This window comes from Passer montanus, unplaced genomic scaffold (assembly GCF_014805655.1).
Source record: "Passer montanus isolate IOZ18808 unplaced genomic scaffold, ASM1480565v1 scaffold10, whole genome shotgun sequence".
Lineage (NCBI taxonomy): Eukaryota > Metazoa > Chordata > Aves > Passeriformes > Passeridae > Passer > Passer montanus.
In genome coordinates, this window is record NW_024356505.1 from 1055401 (window position 1) to 1068595 (window position 13195).

General features: G+C 38.1%; 1 protein-coding gene across 1 annotated transcript in view; it reads left to right on the plus strand.

Moving 5' to 3' along the window:
* ACAD11 (acyl-CoA dehydrogenase family member 11) overlaps positions 1-13195 on the plus strand; it is a 32419-nt gene that overhangs the window by 1041 nt on the left and 18183 nt on the right. The window contains exons 2-13 of the mRNA XM_039705151.1: positions 1096-1195; positions 1421-1546; positions 3263-3424; positions 3856-4020; positions 5746-5893; positions 6477-6598; positions 7025-7131; positions 7272-7395; positions 10490-10567; positions 10949-11087; positions 11204-11311; positions 12465-12563. Coding sequence (XP_039561085.1) covers positions 1096-1195; positions 1421-1546; positions 3263-3424; positions 3856-4020; positions 5746-5893; positions 6477-6598; positions 7025-7131; positions 7272-7395; positions 10490-10567; positions 10949-11087; positions 11204-11311; positions 12465-12563 — 1478 coding nt within the window. The remainder of the gene's footprint in view (positions 1-1095; positions 1196-1420; positions 1547-3262; positions 3425-3855; positions 4021-5745; positions 5894-6476; positions 6599-7024; positions 7132-7271; positions 7396-10489; positions 10568-10948; positions 11088-11203; positions 11312-12464; positions 12564-13195) is intronic.

Consider the following 13195-nt stretch of genomic DNA (forward strand, 5'->3'; position numbering starts at 1 on the left):
ACTAATTTATCCGCAGCTGTCACTAAGAAACAGTGAACAATTTTTCATTGTCTTCTGATGTAAATATAAAACATTCTTCCTACATACCTCAGCTGAGAAGACTTAGGAGGAGCCTTAGTAGAGTAACTAATAGTAAAGTCTGCTAAAATTTTGTTAGTATTTATGCTTTTACTTCTTTGTCTTGTAATTACAGTTCAAGGCTTCAGCTGGCCTAGATTTGTTTTTTTCCAGGCAAAGTATTGGTCAGTTAAACTTTTTAAACTATTGCAAACTGTGCCCTAACTGCTTTGGGGAGAATGGAAACGTAATGGGAGGAATGAGGGCAGAAGTTAATTTGATTTTTATTTTGCAATAGTTGTCTAATCATTTATTGGTCTAGGTCAGAATACATCTTTAAAATGAACAAGAATAAGGAGAGAGAAGCATGCAGATTAACACAGACCCTTGAGGAAAATAAGGATCAATGAGTTTGATTAGAATGTGATAGATGAGGTTATGAAGGACTTAACTGGGTTGTCTTTCTCTTTTACACTACTGAAATGTCTAATTTTCTTTGTGACCCAACATGCATTCTTTAAAATTTTACAGTTCCTATAGGCTGTCTCTTAAGTATTATCTTTGGATGTGATAATCAGGCTGGCAAACAGTGGGGCTTGGTACTTGAATAATCAGTAAGGTAATCATAAGAGTAGAATCATAGAGTGGTTTGGGCTGGAAGGCACCTTAAAGATCATATAGTTGTAATCATAGAGTAGAATCATAGATGGTTTGGGCTGGAAGGCACCTTAAAGATCATATAGTTCCAACCCACTTGCCATGGGCAGGGACACCTTTCTCTAGACCAGGTTGTTCAGAGCCCCATTCAGCCTGGCCTTTAACACTTCCTGAGATGGAGCATCCACAACTTCTCTGGGCAGCTTGTTCCAGTCCAGATTTGAAAAAACCCTCAACACAAAACAACTCTGGAGAAGATGCTTTCCTCTATCCTGCCATTTTGTTCAGGTCAAGTCACAATGCATTTTACAAATATAATTTCTGTTAGAAGTTTCCAAATTTGTAAGTACTTGAATTTTTGAGTAATCTTTCTCTTTGCAGCTCAGGCCAGTCAAACCCAACCTTTTACCTTCAGAAGGGTGGGCAGGCCTTTGTGCTCAGGAAGAAGCCCCATGGTCCCCTTTTACCTGGAGCACACAAGGTAAGTAACATTCTTCACTGAGCTCCAAACACTTTGTTTTGCAGGTGACCAGGGTCTATACATGATGGTTCAGCACACTGATAAATGTGTCCAGAAGCACAGTGAATTGCTGGATTGTTTCCCATGTTCTGTGCTCTACATATAATTAAACATTCAAGAGGATTCACTGTGCTCATTTATGTTTGGGAGGTTGTAATTGAACCTAAATTTCTGTGTCTTCCTCAGGTCGATAGAGAGTACCGTGTGCAGAAAGCCTTATTTTCAGTTGGGTTTCCAGTGCCTGAGCCCCTTTTGTATTGCAGTGACGTTTCTATCATTGGAACAGAGTTTTATGTAATGCAACATGTGCAGGTTGGTCCTCCAGTGTGAGAGATTCTTTCCTTCTCCCTACAAGCTGCTTTTAAATTGTTTAAAACTTTTCTTTTAGAGCCTTGCTCAGCACAATTTTGTGATATGAGAGTAAATAATCTTCTGTTGTTTTGAAGAAATGCTAGATATCAGTGATCAGTGGCAGATTTCAGCTTCTCCAGGGCTTATTTCACACTTTGTTGAATTTTTTAGCTCAGTATTTAACCTCTTGTTCTTGTTTGAGTTCTTGGAAGGATATCTTTGAAATGAGGCAATATTGCTCCTGTGAAAAACATACACAAGTCAGAGGGGAAAAAATCAGTCTGTAAAATGAATCTTTGGACATCCTGTAGGCTTTTTAGTATTGAAGATAGGAGCTGACACACAATCACCTGCTCTTGAAAACAAAGCAGGATTCCAGTTCAAACACTAGTTTCAGAAAGAACGTGGCATATCTCCATCTGTGGTCCACCACTCTGGGGGTGCTGTAGCTGAATTGATACACTTTTTGTTAGATTTGGTGATTCTGAGCATAAGTCTGCTGTATTATGTCTTTTTTCTTTTTTTTTTTTTTTATCCTCTGGGAGGAGGAGTTGAATTCAGGCCTTTTTGGTGATTCTGACCATAAGTCTGCTGTATTATGTCTTTTTTTTTTTTTTTTATCCTCTGGGAGGAGGAGTTGAATTCAGGCCTTTTTCTTTTCATTACATCCTGTTCTGTCATCAGGTTGACTGGGAAATTAGAAATGTAAGTTTGTGGGCCAGTTTCTGAAGATTGGGTTGACCTGCCTACGAAAACTAAATCAAGGGTAATAGAATGTAAGGGTTGTGAAAAATCTATCATCTATCTTCTATCTAATCTATCATCTTTCTTACATCAAAGATGGATGATTATACTGGTTTTGATTACAACAAAGTGATACCTTAAAAAGAAACCTTGTTACATTTTGAAGTATGTCAATATATGGTCTGTGATGGTCAGCACTGCTCTGTTTTCAACAATTGTGAAAATTGAACAACAAACCCATTTTCTAAATGTATTCAACTGCACTTAAGGAGAAAAACAAGTGAATTTCTTTGGATTGTTTGATTCTTTGTACCCATAACCCACCCATTACCTTGCCTGCCCTTCCTTTCCCCTGGGTCCTCATTGGTATTTTTTCTGCAACTTAGCTTTTAGAGACAGTACAGTTACATTGCTTTTCCTGGTACTTTCAGGCTTGAGGATACCTGGATTGAGTGCTCTAATTCAAAATTTCATCTACATATACACTACATACTAATGATTTGGTTTACCATTAATCCCTTCATTGGCCCTGGGTGAGGAATAAAATAAATGAGGAAGGAATTTTGATTGCATAGGGAGTGTTGATTCACTAAATTTGGTTTTGGTTCTGGAATGCATAGTTTTTCTCTTTTTCATCTGATGTGTACATCCCACCAAATAATATAGTAACATTGCTTTTTCTTTCAAGCTTGTGGATACCTGGATTGAGTGCTCTAATTCAGAATTTCATCTACATAGACACTATATGCTAATGACCTGGGTTACTATGAATCCCTTCATTGGCCCTGGGTGAGAAATAAAATAAATGAGGAAGGAATTTTTGATTGCATAGGGAGTGTTGATTCACTAAATTTGGTTTTGGTTCTGGAATGCATAGTTTTTCTTCTTTTCATCTGATGTGTACATCCCACCAAATACCTGATTTATTTCTAGGGTCGCATTTTCCGAGACATCTCCCTGCCTGAGGTGGGCCCAGCAGAGCGTTCTGCTCTGTATCTTGCAATGATAGAAACTCTGGCCCTGTTGCACTCCTTTGATTTGCAGTCATTGGGTCTCCAAGGATATGGTAGAGGACCAGGGTACTGCAAAAGACAGGTATAGCTCTTAATGTTCTCTTGTTTTGTCTGGTCTTTGAATGTTTATTTGATTTGCAAGTTAAATTGTTAATTATTAATGATTGTATTTTAGCTATTAAAACTTCACTTAGTTCAATGAATTGTGCACAATCTGAAGCCACTACTGCATTCAAATTGATTCTATAGTGCTGTACTTAGGGAAAGATAACACATTTGCTTTTGGAATAACACTAGATTTGGGCTATGTAAACAGGATTGAAGTAGATGTAGTCTTAATTTCATCTGTTGATATCTCAGTTCACATTTGCAAATGCAGAGGTGCTGGGTTTTACTGAATTTTCAAGAAACATGGTGGTAGCCAAGGCCCAGAATCATGTGCTTAAAAATTTTACACTTTTGAAAAACTTGTGAATCAACTGAAAAATATGTTGGAGTGTTTGTATTTTTAAGGTATCAACTTGGAAAAAACAGTATGATGCAGCTGCTCATACAGATATTCCTGCCATGAACAAGCTGGCTGAGTGGTTAGCAAACAACTTGCCACCTGATGATAATGAAGAAACCCTGATTCATGGGGACTTCAGAATAGATAACATCATCTTTCACCCAACAGAGGTATTTGAAATGTATTTGTACATTTAGTAGATTTTGGCCCTCCATTTGTTTGTACTCCTATCATGTAATAGGACACTTATATGTGGATTATTTTAGTGCATGAAGCACCTTTGAAAGAAACAGTAGAATACTGAGCTCTTCTCTATACTCTGTGTAAGGTGTTTAGGTACCTAATACAGTCCTTTCATTGCAGGAGCTAGTGATTGAATTCTGTGATTCAATGGAATCACAGAATCATAGAATGGTTTGGAGTGGAAGAGACCTTAAAGATTATCTATTTCCAACCCCTTGGCCATGGGCAGGGACACCTTTTATTAGACCAGGTTGCTCAGAACCCCATCCAACCTGGCCTTGAGAGATAACTCTATTCATTAATTTTAGTCCTTGCTTCAAAGTACAGGAACAAAGCATTTTATATGCACAGATCCTCTTGGATTCAGTGCAGCTGAATCCAGATCTCACTTCACTGAGCTGCATAAGCATCTGATCCAAAGCCCACTGACATCTGTTTTATGGCTTCAGCTGACAACAAGGGCTTTTGGAGCAGGAGCTGAGTGTATGATACATGACACTAGTGGAAGCAAAGGAAAATCTGTCAGAGCTGTTTAGTTATGGAGCACATGTAGATTACAGAGACCCTGAAAATTCCCCATTCAACTTTAGGGGGAAAAAAGAGATTTTGTTTGTTTGTTTGTTTCTAGTTTATGGAAATAAATGTGTGCTACCTATGTCAACACAGTTGCATTTTCATTACTTTTTTGCACGTTACCTGCTGTATTGTCACCAGAAGACATGCCTGGAACTTGTTACCATGACTGCATGCTTCATGACAAAGCAACAGATCCCAGAGATTCCTAGTGCATAGATTAGTTGACAGACCTGATTTGTGGGCTTAAATGTGCTGATTGATTCACTGAGCAGGGAATTTAACTGTCTTGGGGACTCTCCCAGCTATTCTTGATGGAACTGAAGGAATTGACCAAGTTGTACATAGTTAATTTTAAGTCATCTGTAGAAACTGTTCCTGAATATGCAGGACTGACCATGTAGGAAAGACTTTTCCACATATTTGAAGTAGCCATGGATCATGAGTAGGCTGGAGTGGTCATTTAGGTGGACAGGACAGCTGGATTATAGGAATTTACCAGAATGACACTGTGGGGGGTCTCAGACCACCCAGCTGATGACACCATTGCAAGGATGCTTGCAGTAGAGGCTTACTCTGAGTAGTGATTGACTTCCTGTTTAAGAAATTCAGTTCCCCACATAAGTGTTAATCTATGGACAATGTTGTGATAAATTAGGTTTGCTGATGCATGGTCTGTCTGTTAATTTCTGTGCTAAAGGACTGTGCAACAGGACTGGGAAAGAAACACAACATTTCTCAGTACTGCTGTTCTTTAGGATATTTTAATTCAATCATCTTTTATGCTAGAAGAGTTTGGAAATTTCTGACAGGAAGAGCACTACTCAAAAATGTAGATTTAAATGAGATTTTCTTTGGAAAAATGCCTGGCTTTCTGTCCCTATGTGAATGTTAATTTTATGCAGATCTTTAGATAGTGCCAAAAAGAACTCTTTTTGCTGTTGACAGCTAGAGCGTGTGTTTTTAATTGAAAACATATAGTAACCAAATAAACACTTGGATATTGAGTGGGTTGTGCATTTGTGGATGGAGAGAACATGTCTTCTAGCACTCACTTGAGGCTTTTATTTTTATTTAAGGCTCGTGTTTTGGCAGTGCTGGACTGGGAACTTTCAACTACTGGTCATCCTTTAGCAGATTTAGCATATGCTACTCAATTCTACTTTTGGCCTACATCTATTAAGGCCTTGGGTCAAGGCTCTGTCTTGGGTTTCAAAGACACCATAGGTATGAAACTAATCTTTTTCTTGAAACAAATCCTAGGCTTTATTTCTGTTTGAAATGTTGTAGGAATTAAATGGTAAATTCACAAACATATAGTTTTGCATTTGTAAAGAATTTTTCCATAATTTTTTTTGTTGTTGTCAACATGCTGATAGTGAGGTTTTAGATACTTTTGTTCTATCTGTTTCTATTAGCTACAAGATGCTACTTTTGTAAAACCTTATTTTGAACCTTTTTAAGAGATAATGGAAGAAAAAAGAAATGCAAATGTAAATATATCATTTATATATTTTTTAAAAGCCTTTTTCCCCCCAGGTCAAATTATTTGCCTAACCACAGTGGAGACCAAGGACAGCAGGAATTCTTATGCTTATCTGAAATTCTGGCAATTCCTACTTCCTTTGGTCTTTCCATATCACAGTTATGTCATGAGAAATGATAAATCATGAGTTTACTATGTAAAAGAAATACCTCATAAAGTTTAAAAACTGCACAAATGTTTGAATAATATGGTGGGAAAAATCATAGAAAATGTTGAGTATTCTAAACAAATCTGTTGTGTTTGTTTTGTTTTTTTTCTTTGTAGAAACTCCTTCCTTTGAAGAACTGGTTTCCATTTACTGCCGCTGCCGACGTATTTCCACTACTTTACCCAACTTGAACTTTTTTCTTGCTTTGTCCTATTTTAAATTGGCAGGGATAGCCCAGGTAATACCCTCACATTTGCTGAAATGCCACATATTATTGTGTGTTTGTGGATAGTTCATTTAGTCATGCGTAATAATTGATGTCTATGATGTTGTCAGTTGGCTTGAGGGACAGGCTGGGCTCATTTGCCATATCATATGCAGACATTTGTGTTTTCTTTTTTATTTCTTACTTTTCCACTACTGCTTTTTGTGATTTGCCTGTCGTTTGGTTTAGCTGGGATATGGTTTTAACTCTTGTGCAGCAAGCATCTCCACTATATCAGATACATACCAAAACCAATATTAGCATATCCCAGTAAGTTTTTTTCATTTTAAGGCCATGTGCATTTAAGTGTTACTTTTATATTTGAAGACATCACCAATGTGTTAAAGAGACAATTTTAAGTGCATAATTATACCATATATGGCTTTCCTTTGGTTTTAGGGTGTATATGCCAGGTATCTTATTGGAAATGCTTCTGCAGAGAACAGTCATGAATTTGCTAAGCTTGTGGAGCCTTTGGCAGAAAGAGGATTAGAACTCTCAAAAAGGTAAGAGTAGTCTAGACTACTGGTCAAAGGCAAGGCAAAGCTTTTCCAACATCTTTATTTATTAAATGCCTGTCTAAGGCAGCTTATGTTATTATGAGAGAAAATCTGGTCCTGTTACTGCATTGAATGTTCTTCCCTAGGTCATCCTTCAGCAGCACACAGCACAGCGTTTCTGGAGAGCTCTTCCATCAAAGCAGGAAAGGCCAAGAAATTTTGCTGAAAGTTAAGCAGTTCATGAAGCAGCACATTTATCCAGCTGAGAAGGTACAAGCTTTTCATTAACCTGTTTATAAAGGAACATTTTCTTTTATAAAGCCTGACTAGGCTTTATAAAAATGTAAAAATACGTATAGAAGTTGTGTCTTCCTGGTTTGGTTTTTTTTCCCAAAACAGCCTGATTTTCATGCACTAATGATCGTGGCATTACAAAATATTATCAGAAATCATTATAGACAGCATTATTTCTTTTCAGGATTGAAATGTTGTATGCATTGTTAATGAAAGGGCTATTTTTTAAACTTTTGAAGTGTAAAACCTTTTTTTAGCAAGAGTTACTTTTTAAAGCAAGTTGCCAAAATACTTGTTAGACTAACAACAACTTAGAACTCTTAGATATTGAACTGAAAGACACCTATTTAAAAACAGAAACTGCTGATTTTAACCATATGAAGCTGATTTTTTCTGTTTCTTGCTTTTTAGGCTGTGGCAGAAAATGGGATTGCATAATGTGTCAGAATAGCTTCATTCCTGAATATATCTAATACCAATGAAGGTTTGAAATCAGATAATGAAATATGCACAAAGTCCGTAGTTAGTGGAAGGGAAAATTAGATAGAGTAGTTTACTTCATATCCTAGGAAGGTTTGGAATTTCCCCTTAGAAAGTTGGTTCAGCTTTTAGCCTTATGGAAGTACAGATGACTTTTGATGCAGAATTTGTTGGTTTTACTTTTTGAATTATTTTTTTTTCAAGTCAGGCAGAAATGCAGAAAAATCTTAATCTAAAAGTTTAATGAATACATCTACCTATCAAAAGGAGGGGTCAAGGGCAGTAACTCTTTTCCTTAAAAGTATGTCTGTGACTAAGTTGGGATTGTAGTTTTGGATTGTCCAGGAAACACTTGCAATAATTTGCTTTAAAAAACAAACGAACCACAAATAACCATGCAAGTTTTTCAGATGAGTTATGTTCTGCTTGGATGTTGTTTCTGGTAACAGGGATTGTGAATCAGGACTTGTAAATTCTACTTGGCCATCTGTCTTTATTGTGTCATTTTCAGAATTAGGCACGAATTTTATTCATTTTATAACTAGGTTTGGGCCAGGTTTGAAGTTCTATGCCTCACTAAAACATGTTTGTGAAAATACTAAGATTACTGAATGCAGAGGTTCACTTAAAACTAATGACTGGTGCTCGGAATGACTGCTTACATTATCTGTTAAGGAATTATATTGACAGGAAGAGAAAATGCTTTTTTTGCCGCACAGTTGTCATGGTTTGACCTTGGCACAGTGCTAGTGCCTCTATGAAAGGTATATTTCCAAAATGGTTACTATGAGATGTGACTCAGAAACAGAACAAAGCAGGCTCTAACTTGGGAATGGAGGGAAAAGACAACACTTTATTAATCTACAACATAGAGACAAAAGGGAAAAAAAAGAAAAAAACCACACACAACAATCCACAATGGAACACTTCCAAAACACTCCTCCTCCCCTCACCCCTCTAACACTCAATCTCCTCTAACACTCAATTCTCAGCCTAGTACTATCCTTCACACAACTTCTTCCTAGTTTACCAGGAGAGAGGAGTCTCCCTCTTGCACCATGGGCCTCCCCAGGAAACACAGTTGGAACCTCCTGTGCTTTCATGTCACATGCGGCAGCCATCCGGAGAGGATCTGCCGTGGTGACCATCTTCCTTCCATGTCTAGTGCTCTCACTATTGTCCATGGATCCAAACTGCTTCTCAGGTCCTTTTAAGAATGCCTTGCCCAGTTCCAAGAAGTGGCAGCCTCTCACCATTTGGGACACCTGTCTCCCCCATATTTCACCCCCTGGGGCCAAGGGGCCTCATGAACAGAGATCCTTCTCCGCTGAAGGCAGAGGGCTCCACCACACCCTCCCATCAGTCTCTGTTCCCTTTACTTTTTCTCACATTGGCTTTGTCACTCCTGGCTCCTGGCCAACCGCCTCCCCAAGGTGCAGTCTCTACATTACAGGAAGAAATTGGTTCTGTCTCATGGCCATGTAAGAGAAAAGTTTAGCTAAAAGGTCACTCCAAATCATCTTCTCTATCTAGGGCACTTCTCATCTGCTGGTATTTCTTCACTCACTCAAGCCTTTTTCTCATCTGCTCATCCTCCATCCCTTCTCAATTCTCAGCTGGGGAGGATCAGTGTTTTTTACAACTTCCATTATCTCAGTACCAACGGGGTTAAAACCTCGGGCAGCTGGCCACCTTGCCCCCGCCTTCTCCTCCTGGCCGTGGTGCCCGCACAAGATATCAAATTCCAAGCCAGCACAGTCTCTATCATTCTCTCCTGGGTGGGGGGACGCTGCCTGAAAATTTCAGATCTCCACCCCTGCAACTTGCAGTGCTCTGGCCTCCCTCCCCACAGGCCACATGGCCTCCTCCTCCCCACCCAGACGCAGCTGGGCAGGGGAGAGGTCAGACTCCACTCACTGCTGGATCCAAAAGAGAAAATCCCTCTAGGAATCCTCTGCTTTTAACCCCTGTGTGTTCTCAGAGGCATATCCAGGTCCCCAGTGGCCACACCAGGTGCCAATATTAAAATCTAGCCACTGATTTGACCACTGATTTGACCACAACTTTCCTAGAAACTCACTTCCTGGTCAAACCACAACAACAGTTAAGAAGAGATTAGCTGGGTTACCTGTCTGAATCTTAACTGTCAGTACATCAGGCTTTTATTTGTTGTTTTAGTTTTGGGTTTGTGCCTCTTGTATGTACTGTTGGTAATAGATACTTTTATCTCCAGAAAATGCTGACCTCCTAGTGCCAGCATCACATACTTTAAACCATCCAAATAGTAGTTAATGTACTGATTGGGGTCATCTCATATTTAAAGTCTTGCAAACTGTATAGGTTGCAGTTGAACTTTCAATTATATATTTAATTTTATAATCCAGCCAACTATATAATGTAAACCTGTGGTGGTTTTTTTGGGGGGTTTTTTTGGTTTTTTTTTTTTTTTTTTTTTTTTTTTTTTTTTTTTTTTTTTTTTTTAACTTGGTTCCTTGGTTCATAGATCTGGAAGAGATGTATTAATATTTGTGTATTTGTGTGTTACATGTGTTCTTAATTTAAACAGCATCTTTTACTTTGTTTCTCTAAGGAAATAATAAAATATTATATGGAACAAAGAAATGCTGAGGACAAATGGAAGAAACCACCACTGCTGGAGAGACTGAAGGTATGGGATAACAAATATTTTTAGCACTCTAGCAGTAACAGAGCACAGACACAGGGGATAAGAGTGATTGGTGTAGCCTGTCAAAGAAGTTACTTTACATGGAAAGAAACTATGTGAGGAACAATGAAAAGAAAGGAAGAGGGAAGTAAGGAAAAAGTGAGAAAACAAATGAAAGAGAGGAAAAACAAAATGAGGTCTGAGAGGGGAATATCTGAACTTTAAATCAAAGACTGAACCTACAATTTCAGAATAGCTATTGAAAAAAGCATCAGATATATTGGACAGTAGCGTAGGCAGGAGTGAAGAAAAGGTGTTGCAAACCAGAATTAAATTTTTTTTATGACCTATTGCTGATGTTTTTTCTGTTGATTTTTGTGATAGGAATTGGCCAAAGCAGAAGGTCTGTGGAACCTTTTCCTCCCAGATGTCAGTGGTCTCAGCCAGCTCGACTATGCCCTAATTGCTGAGGAGACAGGGAGATGCCTTATTGCTCCTGAGGTTTTCAACTGTCATGCACCAGGTTAGAACCCTGGTTTAGTCCCAAAACTATGGCACTGGAGCATTAAAAGGTTGGGTGTCTTACACCTTAAAGGCTGTGTGTCTCAAGCAGTAAGCATGACTGCTGATTTCTTACAGACACGGGAAACATGGAGGTCCTCCACATGTATGGCACTGAAGAGCAAAAGAAAGAGTGGCTGGAGCCTCTCCTGGAAGGGAAGATTAGTTCTTGCTTCTGCATGACAGGTAAATTTTTCTCCAGAAGAAAGTTAAAGCCAGTTGGTTGAAACTTCATGTAGTGCATGCAGGGAAAGTATGAAAACTGCAGGTTGTGTGTTACAGTGGATATTTCTGTACTAATTCAGTATCAGTGAATGTCTTTGAATATAAAATCATCTATGAGGTGTGAATGCAAACTGGAGCAGCCTTGTTGCTTTTCCTGGTAGTTGCTAATTTTCATGGTTACAATCATTAGTATTTGCTTTCTATATATTTTTAGTTTAATTTTTGTACTAGTAAAATACAATTTTTAGTACCAAACAGGTTTACAATAGAACTTACCCTTCCTTGCAGTGTGGTGTGGAGTCCTCTAGACACAAACAATTGGGTACAAGTATGATTATTGTGAGTAAAGTTGTGTGGTTTTGCAGTCTCCTATATATTTTTTTTAAGATATAACCCAGAAATAACTTACTTTATGTGTCCATAGCTCAGCATTGTATTTAGTTTTGCTCCTGAAAGCTTGTGGCATTCAGCATCTCTGGAAGATAGCTTTTGGAACTAAATGTTCCAAATGTGATGTCAAAATCTTGATCCTCCTGTGTCAGATGGAATTGAGAGAACTCAGCCTTGCAGACACTTTGCAAATTCTGTTTCACTGTGTTTCCCAGGAGGAGATAGATACTTTTGTTTTAAAGTAGATGGCCTATAAAAAGAAGTAATGGTGAAAAGAAAGAAAGAATCTTTCTTGCTTTAGAAAATCTTTGATGACATTTTAGTGACAACCTCGTGTACTGTATTTCATAAACAGCCACAAAATTATTTTCAATTTCTGTTTTCGCTTGGGAAGAACCCAGGAGGAGAAAACAGGCTGAGGAGAAATGACTGTTACCTGTAAGTACAATGGAAGGATAAAGGATTTAAAAAGAGAAGGAAAGGAAGAAGGCTGATTGCAAAGGGTGGTCCAAGCCCAAGAACAAGTACAATTAAACTGGCTGTGAATAACAGATTGTTGGAAAACAGGAAGTCTTTCTGTCACCAACAGTGAGGGTCTTCAAAGAGTTTTTCTACTGGTAGCAAAACAGTGTACTTTTAATAGAGTATATCTAGAGCCCTATATTTGTGGAGATTTTATTACCTTTATATTTAATCTGGTGGTTTGTTTTTTCCTTTGACCCAGAACCTGATGTGGCTTCAAGTGATGCTACCAATATGCAGTGCACCATTGAGCGAGATGGGAACAGCTATGTGATCAATGGCAAAAAGTGGTGGAGCAGTGGTAAGTGTGGAAACCTAAATAAGAATGGCTAAGGTAGAATTTTTTCTAAGAACTGTTAAAACAAAAATTATTGTGCTCCATTTCTGAGATAAAAATTTGTCTTCTCTTGAGTAAAGGCAATAGAATGTAAAGCAGCAGAAGGAGCTGAATTGAGCTTTTTTTCTATGAACCAAATTCCAAGATTCAAATCTAGTTTGGGGATTTGGGCCCTTTTTGGAACCTCTGAATTTTGTTCACAAAATTTTTTTGCTATTTTCTTTAAACCTCTTTCTGTCAGTCAAATTACACATTTATGGCTTTGTTTTTGTGAAGCTGTCTTTGGCAGCTTGTGTGAGAGGCTTGAGATTACTGTATAGCTACAGTAAAATGTGGCTGCTTTTAAAGTAGCCTGTGATGTTGTTGGACTGACTGTTAAAGGAGATTTCCTTATGTTATAATTCCCAGTAAAATCAATGCATTGTACTGTAAGTGGCAACTGTCCCTGATATTGTAGAACTGTTACTTTTTGCCAAAACATGTGACAGCAACTTGAAAGTCATCATTCCCTGGGAGTCTGGAATCCAAACTGTTGTATATGAGTTGTTAAACTTGAATGTTTCATTTATGTACACAATTATGACAGCTAGCTGCTG